The sequence below is a fragment of the Cydia strobilella genome, chromosome 8 (genome assembly GCF_947568885.1).
Source record: "Cydia strobilella chromosome 8, ilCydStro3.1, whole genome shotgun sequence".
In the NCBI taxonomy this organism is placed as follows: Eukaryota; Metazoa; Arthropoda; class Insecta; order Lepidoptera; family Tortricidae; genus Cydia; species Cydia strobilella.
Window position 1 is genome coordinate 11,448,028 of NC_086048.1, and position 19,619 is coordinate 11,467,646.

Here is a 19,619-nt window from a genome sequence, read left to right on the forward strand (position 1 = left end):
CAGGAACTGAATTCTTATAATTTGACTAAGTAGTTAGTACTTAATTTTCTTAAAATGTGTTAGTATATAACAGCGCACAATAAAACGAATATTTTAAAACATGCATAAATATTTAATTAATCAAACTGTTTTGTGACCTTGCTACACAAATATTAGTCAAAATACTGTTGAAAACAGGGGTACCCAACCTTTTTTCCTTCTGTTGATAAATCATTTTATCATAGTAAAAATTGCAAATAAAATGTTATTGATTCCTGGCATTGTATACGCCTCACTGGTTGAGAAACCCTGCACTAAAGTAATGATTAGTGGAATTTTTTATTCCTCGTCTTCGGCAGCGTCGAGGATCGTCTTGAAGCAGAAGGGCTGGAAGATGTAGCCCAGACCCGAGTAGAACTTGCTCATGAACTCCACCCTGAAATACATCAGTTTATATTAGTTTCCGATTTTTATAAAAGACAGACATTGCTAGTGACATGATACAACTATTAAAAAAAACCGGCCAAGTGCGAGTCGGACTCGCGCATCGAGGGTTCCGTACTTTTTTAGTATTTGTTGTTATAGCGGCAACAGAAATACATCATCTGTTAAAAATTTGAACTGTCTAGCTATCACGGTTCATGAGATACAGCTTGGTGACAGACAGACAGACGGCCGGCGGAGTCTTAGTAATACCCTTTGGGTACGGAACCCTAAAAAGTACGGTTGGGTCATTGGGTTTTTGGTTTGGGTTGGGCTTTTCTGTTTGTGCTTCTATCTGGACTTTGACCACGCTAAGTCTGCATTGGCAGTAGCATTGCATATCTACATATCCCACAGGAGCGTAATATTTGTCGTAGCACTTAGCGTGGTCGGATTCTGTGTGCCAATGTAGGTATTATTGAGGCATGTGGTCAACTTTATTTAATGTATCAAACTTAGTCAAGCTCCCAGGTTTCGGACACACTTGCCAAAGTAATTAATTATTATACGGGTACAGAAAACTAGACTTCACGACTAAGTATCAAGGCGATAATTACCAATGCAAACGCAGTGTATGCAGGAAGGCAGAGAGTCCCTCCATCATGACGAGGATAGCCAGCGTGAAGAGCGCCCAGAAACAGAACGCCACGTACAGCTTAATGGCCCCGATGTAGCCGTGGTCCTTCAGGCCCATGGTTAATACCATGCTCCATAGTACTTCGGACAGTTCTGAAAAAATAAATGTGTCAAATTGTACTGGTAACCATGGTAACTCCAGGTTTAACCGGTTAACCCCGGGCTAGTGGAATGGTGCAAGTGGCGCTTAAAGATGTAGAAATGTTACGAGAAAACTTGCGCTCTGGTCATGTTATCCAAAAGGATCGGTACTACCTAAATTCATTTTGCCTCTTCCAGTGGCGCTGAATTAAACATGTCTGTTGGACAGACCTAAATTTGTCCTGCTTTTCCTTCGACAGAAGGATAAGTTGCTTAACCCTCTAAAGGAGGCAAACCGGTGGGAATCCAACACCCACGCCCAGCCACTGGTCTCTACTTGGTAAATACCTACGATCTGTTAAATTAGATTTATCTTTCGAAAAGTATGCGTGGAAACTTCTCTGGGAAGATTGCAAAGGTCTAACGCGAAAGTCAATAGCCGCGCATTGAGAATAACTGATGGAGATAGGCCAACCATATAATCCAAAGGAGTCACGATCTGCAAGGTAAAATTTAGAAGAGAGAGCTCACCGGCGTGAGCGAGCGAGAGCGCCCACAGTCGCAGATACGAGGCGGTGTGGGAGATGGTACTGAGCACGTATTCGATAGTGTGTATGCCCTGGTGGATCATGATCTCGCTGAAGGGCTCGTCCTCGTGGTCGTGGCCGGGCGCGGGCTTGGCCGCCGGCGCGGGCTCGCCCTCGCCGACCTCGGTCTGTTCTTGCATTTCGATGCCGGCGTTCACACTGCCGTTTGAGTTTTCAGGCTGGAATAAGGATAAGTTGATGGGGATTTTCAGAAAAAATGGTACCATTTACTGTTTTTTCGAAAAACCATCATCTTTTGGGTTATTTAGACTCAGAATCACGAGTAGTATCAATAGTACTCGAGATCGTCTAAAAACTCATTCAAATGAGACCAAGAAAATAAGTGTCTCCAGTTTTTACAAGACTATTAGGTACCAAATAAAAGATTAAAAGTGTACTTGTAGTTTTGTGGCTAAACGTAGTGATATCGATTTTTGGAGCTACTCACTTTATGGAAGTATGTTTAAGAGCCAGGGGACCTTTAAGGCCAGTCCAAACGGGAAAATTATTCGCCCAATCTGATTAAATTGTCAGGTAGTGTGGACGTAAAAATTAAATTTAAGGACATTAGCTCGCCGATTCCACTAAGAAATTGTGTACGTGTGGACCCTAGTTGAGATTGACGCCTTTTTTGTGATCAAATTGTCAAACATAGTTCCCCTTGCATGGCGGGTTACATACCTTGGCGTTGTGCTTCTTCTTGCCGGCCGCCAGCAGGTACAGAGGCTTGCCGAGGAGCATGACCGGGATGCAGCACAGGGCCACCAGCACGAACGCGCGCTGGATGATGCCCTGGCCTTCGAACATGAACTCCTTGCACTCATCCTGCGGCTCGGCGCTCGAGAACAGCATCATGTTGATGAACAGAATCAGCACTGAAGGCGCGCAGCCTTGGCGGTACGCGGGATCTGAAACAAATAATTAATAAATATTTAGGACATTATTACACAAATTGACTAAGTCCCAAAGTAAGCTCAATAAGGCTTGTGTTGTGGGTACTTGGACAACGATATATATATACCGGTATGTAATATATAAATACTTAAATACATAGAAAACACCCATGACTCAGGTACAAATATCCGTGCTCATCACACGAACAGGATTTAAACCCGGGACCATTGGCTTCATAGGCAGGGTCACTACCCACTAGGCCAGACGTCAAATATTCATAAGCATTCCTGTGAATGAATCAGTTTTGCTTGGATTGCTCGGATATTTTCAAGATGAGTCGAGCCTTTCTATTAACTTCTTTTCTATAAGTTCGAAATATCTTACGCTTCGATTCTGCACTGCAGATGTATGAGTGTTAAAACTCTTAAGGAAGAAAAATTGAGGTCTAGGTACTAAAATTTTTTTGAACTAGTGCATACCTAATTAACTACACACAACTGCCAACTGACTACTATTAAAAGCATCACACTTGACTGACCTTACGTAGACCTTATCTCGTCGTAATAAGGTTTACATTCAAACGGTCAGTTGAATATCGACAATAACTTGTTTTACCTTCGTTGAATGTGCTGTAAGCGAGCCACTTGTAGAACATCATGAACACCATGTACGCGAACAGAAGGCACAGGAAAATGATCTGGGGCAGGAACTCTAGAACGATGCTGTAGCGGCGCTTGAAGAAGCTGCAACAAACAGGGCAATGTTGATACGATTCACATTAAAGCCCAGTAGGTTTGTGTTCTTCTCTCGCTCTCAAGCATAATAAAGCTCATTTCTAGTAATAATTTTCGCATTTGTAGTTTTTGTGCAAAATTTATTATCATTTTTTAACCTTGTCGGCGCCGTGTCAAACACAAAAGCTGTCACTCGGACGCCACGCCACCGAAGTGTCAGAACCGAAATTGAACTTTATGCGAATGCACGTAGGTCTATGTTGCTCTGTGGTCTGTGACGGATTAATCGGTCTTTGGCGTTGGACCTACGCTGCCGAGATATCCGTCATTGGCGTCCAAAAGCCTAAAGAGCATTTTAGACCTATACACGTTTCGTATACACGTAACGTAAAAATAGCCATGTCAGATAAACGTCAGTCCATACAATGTGTATGACCATTGGTCATAGAGTTTCAACAGAGGGGAAATTTTAGAATGCTTGGAGGATTTAACCAAACGGAGTAGCCATTAACAGGCGTTAGAAGAATTATTAATGAAAATGTAGAAAAGAAATTTCGGTCGAGGAAAAACTACACTTCTTTCAAAACAACCTTTATACAAAAGGTGTAGGATAATAGCTAATTTTTTTGGTACTATCCCGTTATACCTAACTTCTAATTACTTACTTGTAATTAACGACGCTCATGCAGACACCAAAGATCATGTGGATAACGCCGAAGATGATGGACAGTTTCATTTTGTACGAGTTCAGGAAGATAATTTTGTTGTCAGCAGTCTAAAAGAAAAATAATGTACTGGTAAATGTTGTTGAATAAGACAAACATCTATAATTGTCTTGCATGAGTAACGGCAGAACGTCTTTTCTTTCTTTAGTTATTTGTTTGCAAGTAATGTAATAGTAAAGTGACTACTCGACAATGATGTAAAGCACATTAACTGTGAGCCTGGTTTTATCAAAGCATGTCTTAAAATGTCAAAATATAAACATGATTTAAACTTTTCAATTAATATTTTGTTTATTTACCTGCCAGATAGGATCGATTCCGATGAAATAAGGCTGGTCGATATAAGAGTCCTTAGGGTCTAGCTGAAGCGCCTGATTCGCTTGCATATACGGATCGTCGTACGGAATCTTCCACGCCGAGCCGAAAATGTTCATCGATTTCGAGAATATATCGTTATACACCAGTCCAGTATACATAGAGAAGCAGCCCATGAAGAGAATGATGTAGCGACCGGCGAAGAAGATGTTCCAGATTTCGTTCTTTGATTTTTTGGCGGAGAGAGGCACTTCCTTGATGACCATCCAGGCGCCGAACATGGCCATGATGGCGCCATGCCCGAGATCGCCGAACATCACGGCAAATAGGAAGGGGAAAGTGATGATTGTGTATAGCGCTGGGGATTAAAAAAAAAACCCATCATATATGAAGTTGTTAACTGTATAAACAATTACGTTATGTCATTAATTTACTGCAACTGAGAATCGTGGGGGACGTATATTTTATATTGAATATTATTTTCACCTAGTGAAAAACGCATGGCGTAGGAAATTTCTTGCCAGTCTTTTGAAGGCTCCTAACCGGCCGTTTTAGGTAGGTACCTAGTTACCTACATATTGAAATAAACACGTACGACACCTATTTTTACGTGAAAAAACAGGCAGTTATTCCATCGATGACAGTTTCCATATTTTTTACATCACTGTTTATAGCATATGTAACGTCTTCAGTTACAACATTTTTCTTTCATAGAAGTTATCCTGCTTCGATTATTTGGATAAGGTTGCCGAGTGGACTCCAGGCTCCCTTAGCGAGCCGTAGCAAAAAGCACAGACAATGAGGTTGACGTACCAGGGTTGCATTCTCTGTAGGAGGCGACACCGTAAGCGTCGATGAGGGTCTGGAAGCCGCGCGTGAAGCGGTTGGTGCGGTTGAACGTCGGCGGCTCCTCGTCCGCCTCGATGCAGTTCAGGAACGAGGGGATCGAGCTGCCGCAGGCGTTCTGGGGATTTAAGACTTTATATTATAGTGGTAAAGTTTACATTACATTATAGTCTATTAGCTTAGGTAAGTCTCATAAATGATTCAAATAAGAATATGGAATACTTATAACATGCGGGTGCGAGTCAAGGCCGGATCTAGGGTAGAGCGAGTGGAGCGGCCGCTCTAGGCGCCGGATGGCAAGGGGGGCGCCAAAATGGCAAATGAGAAAAAAAATATGTTTTAAAAGAGTGTGACGCAGGCCCAAAATGCGGTTCGTTTTGCTTTTGGGTAAAAAGCTTCAACGAAGGGCGCCAAAACCCGATTTCGCTCTACCCTGATCAAGGACTCGGGCCGGCACTGGTGCGAGTAATCTTAATGCGCAAAATGACGCACAAGTGCGCATAAAAAATGCTTGGGTAATATTGTTCTGGCAAATAAAACTTTATTTATATACAAATAGAGTGCATTACCGATCCGTCAGCCAACGCCTTCTGCACATTGGGTAAGTCCGCGGTGGGCACCCAGCACTCCCCGATGAGGCATTTCTTGGTGACGTCCATGTTGAACAGGTTGAGTGTGTGGTAGATGGCCTTCATCTTGCGAACCATGATGGTCCAACTGGCCAGCTCCTTAGCCACGCTGGCTAACACGCGCTGTCTGTGGTCGCGGGTCTGGTTGAGGACCTGTAGAAAATAAAGATTATTTATAAATTAATGTGTAAAGTGCGTGGTGGGGAAAAAATACTGACAATTGAGGACAACAGACGGCGAGAGGAAAGTGTGGACTTTCTTGGGCGATATATACCTAGTTATGTATATGTGTTACATACTTGACAGAACAGCGCTACAGAGCGAATAGCTTACACGCTACTCGTATATTAAACAAATACAAATATAATAAACTGAGCTCGAAGATAAGTAAGAGGTACCTTCAAAGCAGTATGTCATCATTCGCTTAGTAAGTATGTAAAAAACAGTATGTAAAAAAATTGAAGCATTTTAATGAAAAATAGCATACTATAAGCCTTGGGTTCGGCCCAATGTGCATTTCAATGTAGTTATACTCTGCTTCAATCTAATTAGAACCTTTCATAAACCAAATAAAGTAGCATTTCTGTTCATTGCCTTCTCAAACAAACGAAATTCATCCCAATATACTACATAATAAGGTTCAAATTAAAAATAGGAATATTTTGTACAGTGGGCTTTACGCTTTAATGCGCAAGAAGTGCGCTTCACTGATGCGTCGCCTGCGCGGCAGCCCCAACAGCATTCTGGGCGTGTTCATGGAGCGCGAAAATGGCCCTTATGCTCAACCGTTAGCAGGGGCTGCATTCACTCGCCGTCTAGTTTTTAGTTTTAGTTTTTATGCGATACTAACACTAGTAATAAGATTGTAATATTTGCTAACCATGTATGGACTATGGACCTTTTAGTCTGAAATAAATGATTTTTATTTTTTATTTATTTACGAGCATAGTAGAAATTAAAATTTTCGTTTCTTCAATGTGTTACCATGTTGAGGTCCTCCAGACGGGTCCTGACGCCCTTGACCATGTCCTGCCGCTCGCCGTTGGAGGGCGGGCACGGGTACAGCGACGCGTGGAAGCCGGTGCACACCTTCTTGATGCGGGACTTGAGCTGCTCGCCTTGGAAGAACGCCACGAACACCGTCTTGTAGATCTCGTTGCCCTGTTCACAGATTTGGAAATTAAGTATGCTACAGTTCGATCATAGTACTACCTACCCGAGTCAAAATCACCTGTCCTTTGAAGCGCTAGTTTTCATTAAATTTGTCTCATTTAGTTACCCGTAGCATAAACCTGAACAGCTCATATTGTAACGATCTAACGATAGGTGTATTACAATGTTGCAATAAACTCTTCTTTTACTAGCTGTTCTTCATGTTGGCGTTTAAGTAAATATACGAAATTGTAAATTCAATATCTGGAATCCCACGTAACCTTTAACCTTTCCCAGCCCCTCCACCAAACAGCGTCACACTGGCGCGCCCAACGTGGGGCCAGCAATCAAGAAAACCTAGTCCCAGACCTACGTTCTCGGAAAGCAACAACTGTCATGTCATAGGAAATGCTTATCTCAGCTAGTTATATTGCATCTTTGGAAAAGTGTGCCGCTATATGTATTAAGATACTTTGAAGGATAAGGGTCTTCAAAGGTTTGTCCAGCTTACCTTGCCTTAGGAACACATTGCTGCGCGATATACGCCACAACATGCGCTCAAGCTTAAAGGCGGGCTAACGCTTTAGAATTTAAAATATTTGAAGGATAGAGGTATAGCATTTGGGTCCTCCAAAGTTTTGTCGAGTTCAGCGCGCCGGAAGAACACATAGCGTCGCGAAATGCGCCGTAGCGCGTCACACCAAACCGACCGAAAACGCTTTAGGTATTATGTTACTTGAAGGATAGTTACAGTATTCGGGTCCTCCAAAGGTTTGTCCAGCTCAGCGCGACGCAGGAACACATTGCCGCGCGAGATGCGCCACAGCATGCGCTCGAAGGCGGGCACGCGTTCGCGCTGCACCACGCCGGCCACGAAGCCGAGACGCCCGCGGTTGGCCACCTGCTGGGCCGACTCGTCCGACATTAGGGACCTGGTTAAATTTACATAAAATATTATGGGATACACATGGAAAATGGGTTTACGCATGTCATGATAAACTATCCTTGCGTGTTTAAAACCCGGTTCGGCTCGTACCGATGGTAGTAAAATTGGTAATTTATGTTCAAAATTATCATATGATATTTTTCAATAAGGCCTGGTTTCCCCTTTGAGTTGAAAGGTCAAAATGGTAGTAGTTTTTCAAAAAACTAGTACTTGCGCCAATTTTTGTAAAGGCTATGGTGTCGATTGTAAATAAATATCACATAAATCTTTAAAATGATTCATTATTGCATCGTCAGGAACTACGAGCAACTTTATCGGGACAATCAGGTTTAGCAAGTATACATGAACGGTAGTGGTCAGTGTAGACCCCTATTTATTGACGTGACGTGATACTGATCTGGTGTTAACTTTAAGTTTCCGATTTAGCCCACACGATGGCAGATCCACCAAAGTGTGCGTGATCTGTAAGGCAGTAACTATTTGCTGGAACTGTTAATGTCAAGTTTACATTTTCTATCTAGGTCGCTATACTGCATTTATACTGCATTTCGCGATATAGGTTGTGAGCCGGTTTTTATTCTTAATAGAAATTTTAATCACTTACCTGATTTCATAAAGTGATCTGCAAAATTAATTATAAATAATCAGGTAACGATAAAATCGACCCTTCATCTTGGATTCTACTTATAAAGTACCGGGGTATACCGGGTGTGGCCTATAATACGAGCAAAGACTGTAGGCTGTACTCCTCATACTGACCAACATTTGTTCAGCGACTTTCAAAAATAACTTGTTTTGATTTTTAATACACTTTAAAGTTTATTCTAAAACGCAATGTATTGCGAATTTGGTAATGTTTAAGGCGTGACAAGCAACGTCAATCACAATGATAATGGCGTACCTACATTGAAGATAATATTTAATTTATGTGAAAAATAGGAAGTGAGACTTCATAATATTGAAAAGTTATTGAAGAAAAGTGTCACCGTTTGAGGAGTACAATCTATGTTTTAATTATTTGGTCGTGTTACAGGATATACCCGGTAGATAAAGTGTTAATAAAATCAATTTCTTAATTTTCTGTTCGGTTCGATCACTGATCCAGTCGGATCAATTTTTGGTCTTACGTCAGTCTGAGCTGTATTTTCTGTCGATACTTCTCTAAATAGTTTTAAAGCATAGGCAAATCTACTCCATTTTGACAGTACGTGTTGTGAGTGGTGAAGCCAATTAGAGTTAGAATCTATCATTATATCTAAAAATTCTATTTCTGTATCCTTGTATTTCATACTAATTTGATCTGGCTTTCCCTGGGTAACTGGTAGCAGTAGTGTACCGAGCGCGCCCGAGATTAATTGAAATACCACTGACGCTGCAGAGTGCCTAGATCAAGGGTGGGCAAACCACGAACCTTTGACATTTCTAAATCGGATGTTTTCTAAGTAGGTAAGTACTTTTTACTTCAAAAGTTTGCCGACCTCTGTTGATCATGAAATTCATCTTACTTGGTCAAGGAGTCCATTCCGATTTCCTCTTGCGCGAGGAAGAACGCCTCCGTCTTCTCCAAAACATGACGCAGCTCGGTTAATTCTAAGTAATTTTGCTTCAGATTGACTGCGTTGTGAGACAGCTCTAGGATTTCATTTTCTGTCTTTTCCAAATGCGCCTGAAATAAAATAAATTGATTTTAGTGTCAAGGGTCAATACTAGAACCTAGTCCTAGGATCTAGTCCCTATGGCTATTTAGAAAAATATATTAATGCTTATCACAAAAATATTTTTACCCTTATCGAGATTACGAGTAGCTCTAAATTGATTCACCACCTAACCCAACTAACTGCGGAAATAAAAATTAATAGGTACATACAGTCTCATACCTGGTGACACATCTTTTGATATAAGTTGGTTTGTATAATCTATTATATTTGAGCATATAGGTACGAGTAATATGGTCTGTTTAAAATACATCTTTAAACTAATTTTGTTCCTTTGCTGATAACAACTTCTGCTTTATTATTGCCTACGACATGATGGCAATTCGTCCCGCTCGCGCTCCAGTTTTTTACAAGAATTTATTTTACCAACAACAAAATAGCAAAGGTTAACTGGAAGAAATCCCTTAAAGGGATAAGTTCGCCTTTGTACTGCCTATTTCTGTGCCATATTTGTGTTCTATGTCTTTGTACAATAAAGAGTTTATACATACATACATACATACATACAAAATAGCTATTGTGTTAGAATATTACCATTAGTTTTATCACTGGTGGCCTTATCGCTTGCGTATTTTTTTACCATAACGGCGTAGGTACCGAGCGTAAAACTAAATATGTTTATACCTATATTCGTATAAATATTATACACGTGACTGAATAAAAAAAACAACAGCTGAGTATAAAAATTACAATATAAATCAACTGAGTGCATTGTAATAACCACAAGCGAACCTAATACAAAAGCGTTGCAGTTTGTAAAGCAAACTGAATACAATACCTTTTATAGTTACCTAACTCATTGAAAGCGTTCCAAATAAGGGGTGGGGCTTGCAATAACGGACAGCTGTTTTTTTTACATGTTAATAATGACAAAATGCTGTTGTTAAATTAAAGTTCCTGACCTCGAAAGTCCATCGGGTCAAAAAATCCAGTAACTTTGGGCAGCTGTATCTCAAGACCTATTACTAGACCTTAGTAGGTATATGTAGACAAAATCGGACTCATTTGAATGCAAAATTAGTCTGTCCTATAGGATTTTTTTTTACAATCAACAAAAGATCCGAAAATTTCATGGTTTTTCAAGTATTTGTCTATGATCCGCTGGGCTTTCGAGGTCAAAAACTTGAATTTAACAAGAACATTTTGTCACTAACAAATAACATAAAAACCATCCGACCCTTAATAAATTAAAGCAAGGAGCAAGGTATTAATTAAATAGGCTATTATACAATGATTGCCCATCTGTCATAGGTACTGAAAAGGGATATAGGACAATCGACAATGACACATGACAAAGGAGCTAAAAAATTGCAACAAGAGTGTTGCTTACCTATATCTCTTAAATCAAACAACAAAAAACGTTTGAGTTCAGCAGTACCAAGATCATAACTTAGGACCAGTTGCATAAATCACAAATAACGGATTGATCTACGTCACTCAGCAATGAACTAGGTATTGAAATTCCCATACAATTTTACAAAAAAAAATTTTTTTTAATTTCTTTGATTACTAATTAACGGTTGAATTTATCGATAAAATATGTGAACAAAATTTCAAGCACACAGAGCTTTTGTTTAAAAAATATAGTAATGAAACCGGACGAATACTTTTCGAGTTATGGTTGATTTTTTCAAACTCAATATCCGCCATCTTGGATTGGCGGCCATTTTGCGGCAATCATGGTTTTTTAACACCATAATAAACCTATCTAACTGCTGTGAAAAGGAAATTTGGTACCCCCAAATTATACCATTTTCTTAAATTTGGCTAGCTGGCCCATGGACTATACCGACCCCTCGATTTCACTAAGACTTCCATCATGCGCTGACCCGATAATATAGGCCAGGCCCACTACAATTAAATTACCTACAGTTCAATTTTATTCGCAAACGCTTGCAAATGTTCTATTACATGCATATACTCGTACATGACTTTATGGACCTTGTTCTCCATGTAAAATAACATTACCATTGCTTACATTTCATATTGCGCCTTACCGGCTTAAGTGACGGTTCAACTCACCTCCAAGTCGATGATTTCCCTAGGATTGGGCGCGCGCGGGGCCTCCTTGACGTCAGGGACGTGTACTCCATCTTTGTGGACTTCAGTTTCGATGTAGCGCAGTTTGCGCTCCATCTCGTCGCAGCGGCGGACCTCATTAACGAATTTGCGTTGGAACGCATTCACGTCGGGGTTTAGCTGAAAAAAAAAAAAAAAACTTTTAAGTAGTTGATTCACTCAAAGAACTGTTTAAAACACGACTTCAATGTCAAGAGGCCAAATTCCATATCTGCATGTTATATATAGTTATGCGATCTGATTCCGATACGATACTGATCTGTCGGAATCAGATCGCATAACTAAAACTCGAATTAGCTCGTCCCTTACTCCTTCACCTCCCTTCCCACCCAGGGCACTCCCTAAAACACCCTTCCACTGTCCCTGACTAGGCTAAACTCTAAAGTAACACACCTCTACACTTTTACATGTTATCTACGGGCCAAGTTATAATAGAATAGAATATTCAATATTATTTTATTCGTAAACACACTTAAGAAAATTTACACCGAGTCACATTCTAAAAATAAACGTCTCATAACTTTTATTACATGTAGACCAGCCATGCCTGCCATACCCACTTAATGGGTCAAACAGTCTTCTAGCTAGATTGGACACGCACAACACATTATGTGTTTAACTCTTATTCTCTACCCATATCCGCCGGCCGCGTTCTAAAGCCACACATTACCATACGAGTAGGTAAGTGGGCCTTGCGTGCCATCAAGTAAATGTCCACTCTACCTTGTCAGTAATAAAAGACGATTTGTCAAGCAAAGTCCCAGGGAGATACGATTTTTTATTAGGTTGGTTGTCCGTCATCACTCATCTCCATGAATTACGATGACTGCATAGACTTCGGACTTTGTTACTAGTCATCAGTGGACGTTCCTTTAAAAGCTGCGAGATTTGCTTCACAAAAAATAAAAACCGGCCAAGTGCGAGTCGGACTCGCGCACTAAGGGTTCCGTACCATTACGCAAAAAACGGCAAAAAAAACACGTTTATTGTATGGGAGCCCCACTTAAATGTTCATTTTATTCTGTTTTTAGTATTTCTTGATATAGCGGCAACAGAAATACATCATCTGTGAAAATTTCAACTGTCTAGCTATCACGGTTCATGAGATACAGCCTTGTGACAGACGGACAGACAGACAGATGGACAAACAGACAAACAGCGGAGTCTTAGTATTTAATATGGTCCCCGGGGTCCCGTTTTTACCCTTTGGGTACGGAACCCTAAAAATGAAGGCACTGCACGTCATATGTATGTGAGCTACAAATATGAATTAAAAATAATCATAAAGCAATTTTACATGTAAGAATCAACGACTTTTAACAATCGACATGATATGTTATCAATACAACAATGCGTTTAGGATGCTTTTGAGACTCCCGCATTTCTGCAGCGCGTCATCCATGTTTGCGGAGGCGCGCACTGACGGCAGTCGGATGCCATGCCGTCTGGCGTCTGGCGCAAGAAAACTGCCTCGCCGCTTGACAACGCGGAAATAGCAATAGTACATTTCGATGCTAGTGCGGAAAGTATGTCATTACTTCACGCGTACGAGTGAAGAATGACATTTTCGCACGTGTATCGAAGGACGTTTTTTAATACAGTTGCGAAAAAATAAGAAAAGCAACAAGTAAGGAACGGAATTCGAAACTTTTACATTATTAATTCTGTGACATCATTGACATTGACATTATGAAGAAGTGTTTTCTAGCTTTTATTCAACTAGAATAGATTTTGTTATTATTATTGAACCCACTTCAATGAAAGTTTTTTTAAAATGCATGTTCTATAAATACTAAAACATTGTACTATTATTACCTAAATATCGTTATTTATGATTATTTGTGTATCGTATATTTATAAAAACAATATCGAATGTTGCCCTTGGAAACTTAAAACATTCTTGCAGTAAGAAAATACGCCTCTTCTTTGACAGGCGTTCCGTTCCAATTAAGACAACTTATTAAGAACGGTTGTTCAACATTAAAAAATAAACGTGTTATAATACTTATAATGATGAAGAGGTAAGTAATAAAATATGAAATATGCATATTTTTCGTATTCTTATATTAACAGTAGGTTTTTGTGTTGATTACGACGTTTAAATGAAACTAATATAAACACTCATTAATAAGTAGTCATGAATTGGAACAAGGAAAAAATTAAAAAAATTGGAAAAGTAAAAAGCACTAGTTCGCGAAAACCAACTTTCCGCACGCTAAACAGCCACGAAAAGTAGCACTTTTTGAGCAACTGTATTAAAAAAGCATTTTAAGCGTGATAGCCAATAACGTAGATTGTCATCTTATATGGAAAATGAGCCACGGGACAAAGTCACTTTTATATATGTAGGTATTTATTATTAGGTTTAGTAAACTAACATGTAGATCAAGTTAAAACTAACAATAATTGGACCAGTATGTTCTTTATATGTATAAAATAAAAAAAATTGTTACCCTTGATCCACTGTACCCCACTCTCCCCTACTACCTAAAGCTTTCGTCCATCTCGCATTTGCTTTATTAAATACGGTACCAAGGTTTATGTGTTATATTATAGCTATGTAAGTACACTCAGCGTCAAATATTCTGTAGCAGTCAAAGTGGCCAAATAGTTCGGCACCTACACCATACTAAATATATGGGTGTACCGAACTATTTGACTACTTTGGTTGCTACGAAATATTTGAAGCTGAGTGTAGTCGTACCTAGCAATAGTCTCTGTGTAGCAACTGTTTGTTAAGTTGACTTCCTTAAGTCGCGGAAGTTACAATTTTGAAATATTAAGGAAGTCAACCTAGCAAGTTTATGACTTACAAGCTTTAACCAAGATTACGTTTTTTAAGATTAAGTACGTAAGATTAAGTAAGATAAGTCATTGCATACAGTACATACGCATGTAGACAGTGTAGACATGTATTACATTAGCGTAAATATGTGAGCTAAGACAAGTTTCGGATATCTACGGTGTCGCAATTGGTACAAGGAAATCTAAGAATACGTGTATTATTATGTGTAAAGTATTACGAAACCCACCCGTCTGATCAAATCGGGTGAGTCAAGAGCAGGGAACCGGTCTACGGCACGACTAACCTTAGGTACCCATCGTACAAGCGAAATAATACAAACGACGGAACTTTTACGCTAACATACGCCTTTTTGGTTCTGCCGTGGGTCCAGAGAACGGTTGAATACGACTCGGGAAAATAATAAAAGAGAAACGATCGCATGACATAATCGTGTTTCGGGCGAAGATAGAAATCAAGGTCTGGAGGCGAATTCGTCTTCTCGATAACAGCTCGTGTCATAGTGACCTAGATTAGTTAAATATTACTGCTGTTCGAAGCGCCCTAAGCTCTAATAATATAAAAAAAAATATATAATATCGTGGTCTGTCATTTAAAATATAAATTCTTTGAACTGTAATCCTTTTGTTACAGGAATATGCGGTGTTGAAACATATGTGCCATTTTCAACCTAAAGGCGCTATTTCCATATAGCTTCAATTCGAAATCAATCTTATCGACAAGCGACAATGTGGTACCTATTGATAAAATAAAACTATGAAAACGGATTATATCGCGTATATTGAATTTATAATACATCCCGACGTTTCGAACTCTTTACAGCGTTCGTGGTCAACGGGTGACTGAGGAAAAATTACAAAGTGCAAAAATACCCACATACTAAAATAATGAACAATCATAGACTACAAACTTTAAGGCTGGTTGTACATGCAAAATCGGTTCATAAGGCTAGTTATACACTATAATTATTTTTCAAGTAAAGATATATATATATATATATATATATACGCGATAAAAACTATGCCGGCTCCAACCCTACACCGCGGACCCGAGAAGATTTAATTCCCTCCTAAATTGTAGGAGGGTATCCCAATATGGGACCGGCAACAAACTCGGCGGGACACATCTTTTCAAAACATCAGAATGTCCAGCATCATCCAACACTAAGGTCTCACAGTCTATGTCTCGGTTGCTCCTTTATCAGATGGACTACAGGATCCCAAGCTGGTGGTAGAGAAAAGCCATCTTCCCTATGGGTATGTAACGCTTCTCCTTGGCAAGAACTAGAGGCTTATTAAACTTGATTGAGTGATTGGCTTTATCCATGACATCTGTCTGCTGCTGCTGTCTGTGAGCATGTTCTTGCCAAGGAGAAGCGTTACATACCCAGAATGCTGCGTGAGGCCATTGAGATTAAGAAATATCCAAACTTTAATAGTTTGTAGTATTGTTCATTATTTTAGTATGTGGGTATTTTTGCACTTTGTAATTTTTCCTCAGTCACCCGTTGACCACGAACGCTGTAAAGAGTTCGAAACGTCGGGATGTATTATAAATTCAATATACGCGATATAATCCGTTTTCATAGTTTTATTTCATGAGTAACTATCGCGGTAACCGAAGACAATATTGTGGTACCTATTGGTTGAAAACGTCACAAATTTTGGCTATTTTGTGATCCGAGGAAAAACTGGTAGCTGTCAAAAAGCAACCTAGTAGGATATCGTAATGAAGACTACTTTTAATTACCTAGGTGCATTCACTCACCTATTTATGTCTAAAATTTATTCCACAGTAAGTAGGTTAAAATCGAGTAGGTAAATCCTACCTACTCTCTAACAATGCAAAAATTAATAAAAGCTGATAGCACAAATATATAATTTCAACAGACCATTGTGCAATCCTTGAAACTACATATTGTTACAAAAGTATGCACATGGTATTTTATAGGTAACCGAGCGTTCAATTATACAAACAATTCTGCAAATATGTTTGGTACTTATTCGAACGAATAAATACGTGAGCATTGTACTAAACTAAGGTTAAACTCCAGGAGCCCTTGCAACATATGAATGAGACCTCAGGCTTGCTATTATCACTGGCGATTTGAGGCGAACTGGCGAACGTTCGCCTCATATGAACCAGCAGGCGTATTATGGTCGCGCTTAGTTGTGCACGCTACCGCTTATTAATTTAAAACGTGTCAGAAAATCACATTGTAATAAGTAATAACGCTGATATCGCAAATTTTGTGGCAATTTTGCTACCGAGTTGTTGAATTAGAGAAACCGGTATACCTTTAAGTAAACACTTTTAAAGGACTTAGGATTTTTTAGGACCCATCAAAAACATAAATGTCAAATTTAATGAGAGCCAAGTTCAATATTAAGAATATGCGTCATTGTTGACTTCGCCGGAAAAAGAATTGAAATCTATATGGGTGCCATGTTCTAGTTCGCTTGGGATATAATTAAAGTTCAGGATTTGACTTGGCTAGTTTTTACGTACACCCTATATTATATTTAATTATGTTAATTTTCTAAAATGTTGTTTGTTGGTATAAAAACTAGCCAATGCAAATCCTGAAGTTTAATTACATCCCAAGCGAACTAGAACTTGGCACCCATATAGATCTCAATTCTTTTTCCGGCGAAGTCATCATCGACGCTTATTATTAACTTGGCTCTCATTTCATATTTATGTTTTTGATGGAATATCATTACTTTGTGTACAGAAATTATTAGTATTCATCATAGTTAATTTCGAAACTAACATTTATTTTTGCTATTACAAATTCGATAGGCGCATAGTGTGTACATAAAAACTGTTTTATGGAAAATAATACCAATCGTAAAATCACCGTTTCTTTATCTCAGTTTCGTAACCACATGTAATTGCCAGCTGGATGCCAAATTTCATCTTGCTAGGTCATCTAGCACGTATGTATCTTAATAACCGGTTGAGCTATATTTATGAAATTCTGGGGTTCTAATTCGGGGTTCTAAAAGGGTAATATAAATGAACCAAATTTCATATGTGTATGTTAATTAGATTTTAGGGGTCAAAAGTGGCTACAAATGGTTCGTGTAACATAATTCTCTTCTTTTCGCGTGTCTATTTGATATTAACAGAACTCTTATCATTGATTTAACTGAAATTGGCTAAAATTCTACTAAACGTATGTACGAATGACGACATGAATAAAGTGACAGTGGGTAAATTTTAATGTGATAGCTAAATCTACATATAGCTCTACTTTTGTTATAGGTACCTATGGCACGTCCGATTCGTCAATTGCTCGAGTTGAATTGGGTCCCTATATTCAATGACAAAACAAAAGATATTTTTACTAGTTGGAACCACATGTTTACTATATTTAAGACCACGTGAATATCCGATTGTGCTCGGCAAGCAAAGCGAATTACATTTCAGGTCTCGGCGGCCTCGAACAAGACAGACTGGATAGCCTTTGATTTAGCATGCGTGCTTCACTGATCAGGATCACATACGACATACCGATGAATGAAATGGAAATCGTTTCTAATCTCGATCATGACAAATCTGTTGCAGTGAAATGAATGACGTATATTTTACATACATATATGACATTTTTTCCAAGCCATTATAATGGTGTTTACCTAAGGGAGATAAGGATACGAATGGCTAACGCAACTCAATATTCAGTAAGTATTGTTATAAAATGGAACAAAGCTTTACGTGACGAAGGATGGTTTCCAATGAAGCACCAAGGATTTTCCTGTGAGTGTTTTTCTAGAACCATTATGACTATTAACTTAAACTCAGTGTATTATTTGTAGTAAGTATAATATTTAGCTGTCAGTGGAATATTATATTATGTGAGAGTAGATCCAGCCTTGATTGTCAGTCATTGAGTCTGCATATAAACAGGAAGCTAAACGATGAGTGATTCCAAAACTAGAAGACCCTTTTTGCGATAGGGCTAAATAACGGATCTACTAAGGCTGCTAAGATATGAAAATAATCTTTTCTTGCTGAATACCATTACTAGCGAGCTTAACACATATTTGATAATACGTAACCCCGAAAATGGCCGCCTCAGAGTCTACAATGGCGTCTTTGGCCAGCAACGATATAAAAGTTGTTCCATTCAAAATCAAGCTGCTTTCGGAGAGACGCCAGTGTACATAAGGGTATATTATTCTGTACGTAAGACTATTATAATTCTTTATCTAATTGTATTTTTACAGTAGCGGCAAATAATCTATCATATTTTTTCAGATACATTTGCATAATATTTTTGGTAATATCTCAAAAACGGCTCTGGCGATTTCAATGAAATTTACACTAAAGGTAGGGGCGTATGAGAACAACAATTAAATTTAACTAGGGTACATTTTAAAAATAATTGGTTTGCCCGAGTTTTTGCGGTAGCCCGGAGGATATTGATGCAAAATAATGATTCGATTTAATTTTCAAACTAGAGGCTAAAGAGGGCGGAAAATCAATCCATCTAGGTTTTATTGTTAATAAGATTCGCTTTTGAGTGTTTTCAAATAGAAAATTCAATATTTGTAACATAATGGTGTGTGTGAAGTCCCCAATCCGCATTGTCCTAACGTGGCTGCCTATGTTGCCACGTGCAGTGTCATAAGTATATATATATGGCCGTTATGATGATACAATCATTGTTTACATGGTATAAAGTCTAATTTCACGAATTTTCTAATGAATGCGTGCAAAAAAATAGCAATAAGTATGATAGTTTTTTTTTCACTTAACTACCGTATTGCCGCATACTACCGGTGCTGATTTTAGAGATAAAGGATACTCACATCTCTAAACTGCACAGTGCCGGCTTCTCCCAGCTCCGAGACCGAAGTGTACGCCGCCTCGGGCTGTATGAAGAGCTGGCAGAGCGCCATCTCCTCGCTCCGGAACATAGCTCCCATGTTGGCCGCTTATGTTCCTGCTTCTGTAAACAAAAACAAAAGTTACTTCACCTATTGTTGTCTGCTTGCTACCTAATTCACGAT

The 19,619-nt window shown here is 39.0% G+C and overlaps 1 protein-coding gene across 4 annotated transcripts in view; it reads right to left on the reverse strand.

Moving 5' to 3' along the window:
* Positions 1 to 91: 91 nt before the first annotated feature.
* LOC134743660 (V-type proton ATPase 116 kDa subunit a 1) overlaps positions 92 to 19,619 on the reverse strand; it is a 37,100-nt gene continuing 17,572 nt past the window's right edge. For 3 of the 4 annotated variants that reach the window (XM_063677247.1, XM_063677246.1, XM_063677248.1), the window contains exons 2-16: positions 19,419 to 19,558; positions 11,745 to 11,921; positions 9,513 to 9,673; positions 8,612 to 8,629; positions 7,813 to 7,993; positions 6,894 to 7,070; positions 5,850 to 6,062; positions 5,248 to 5,398; positions 4,419 to 4,792; positions 4,060 to 4,169; positions 3,276 to 3,403; positions 2,448 to 2,674; positions 1,711 to 1,945; positions 1,020 to 1,191; positions 92 to 415 (exon numbers count right to left, since the gene is read on the reverse strand). In XM_063677247.1, the coding sequence (XP_063533317.1) occupies positions 319 to 415; positions 1,020 to 1,191; positions 1,711 to 1,945; positions 2,448 to 2,674; positions 3,276 to 3,403; positions 4,060 to 4,169; positions 4,419 to 4,792; positions 5,248 to 5,398; positions 5,850 to 6,062; positions 6,894 to 7,070; positions 7,813 to 7,993; positions 8,612 to 8,629; positions 9,513 to 9,673; positions 11,745 to 11,921; positions 19,419 to 19,535 (2,538 nt within the window). In that variant the 5' untranslated portion in view covers positions 19,536 to 19,558 and the 3' untranslated portion in view covers positions 92 to 318. The remainder of the gene's footprint in view (positions 416 to 1,019; positions 1,192 to 1,710; positions 1,946 to 2,447; positions 2,675 to 3,275; positions 3,404 to 4,059; positions 4,170 to 4,418; positions 4,793 to 5,247; positions 5,399 to 5,849; positions 6,063 to 6,893; positions 7,071 to 7,812; positions 7,994 to 8,611; positions 8,630 to 9,512; positions 9,674 to 11,744; positions 11,922 to 19,418; positions 19,559 to 19,619) is intronic. The other variant, XM_063677249.1, reaches the window with a different exon arrangement.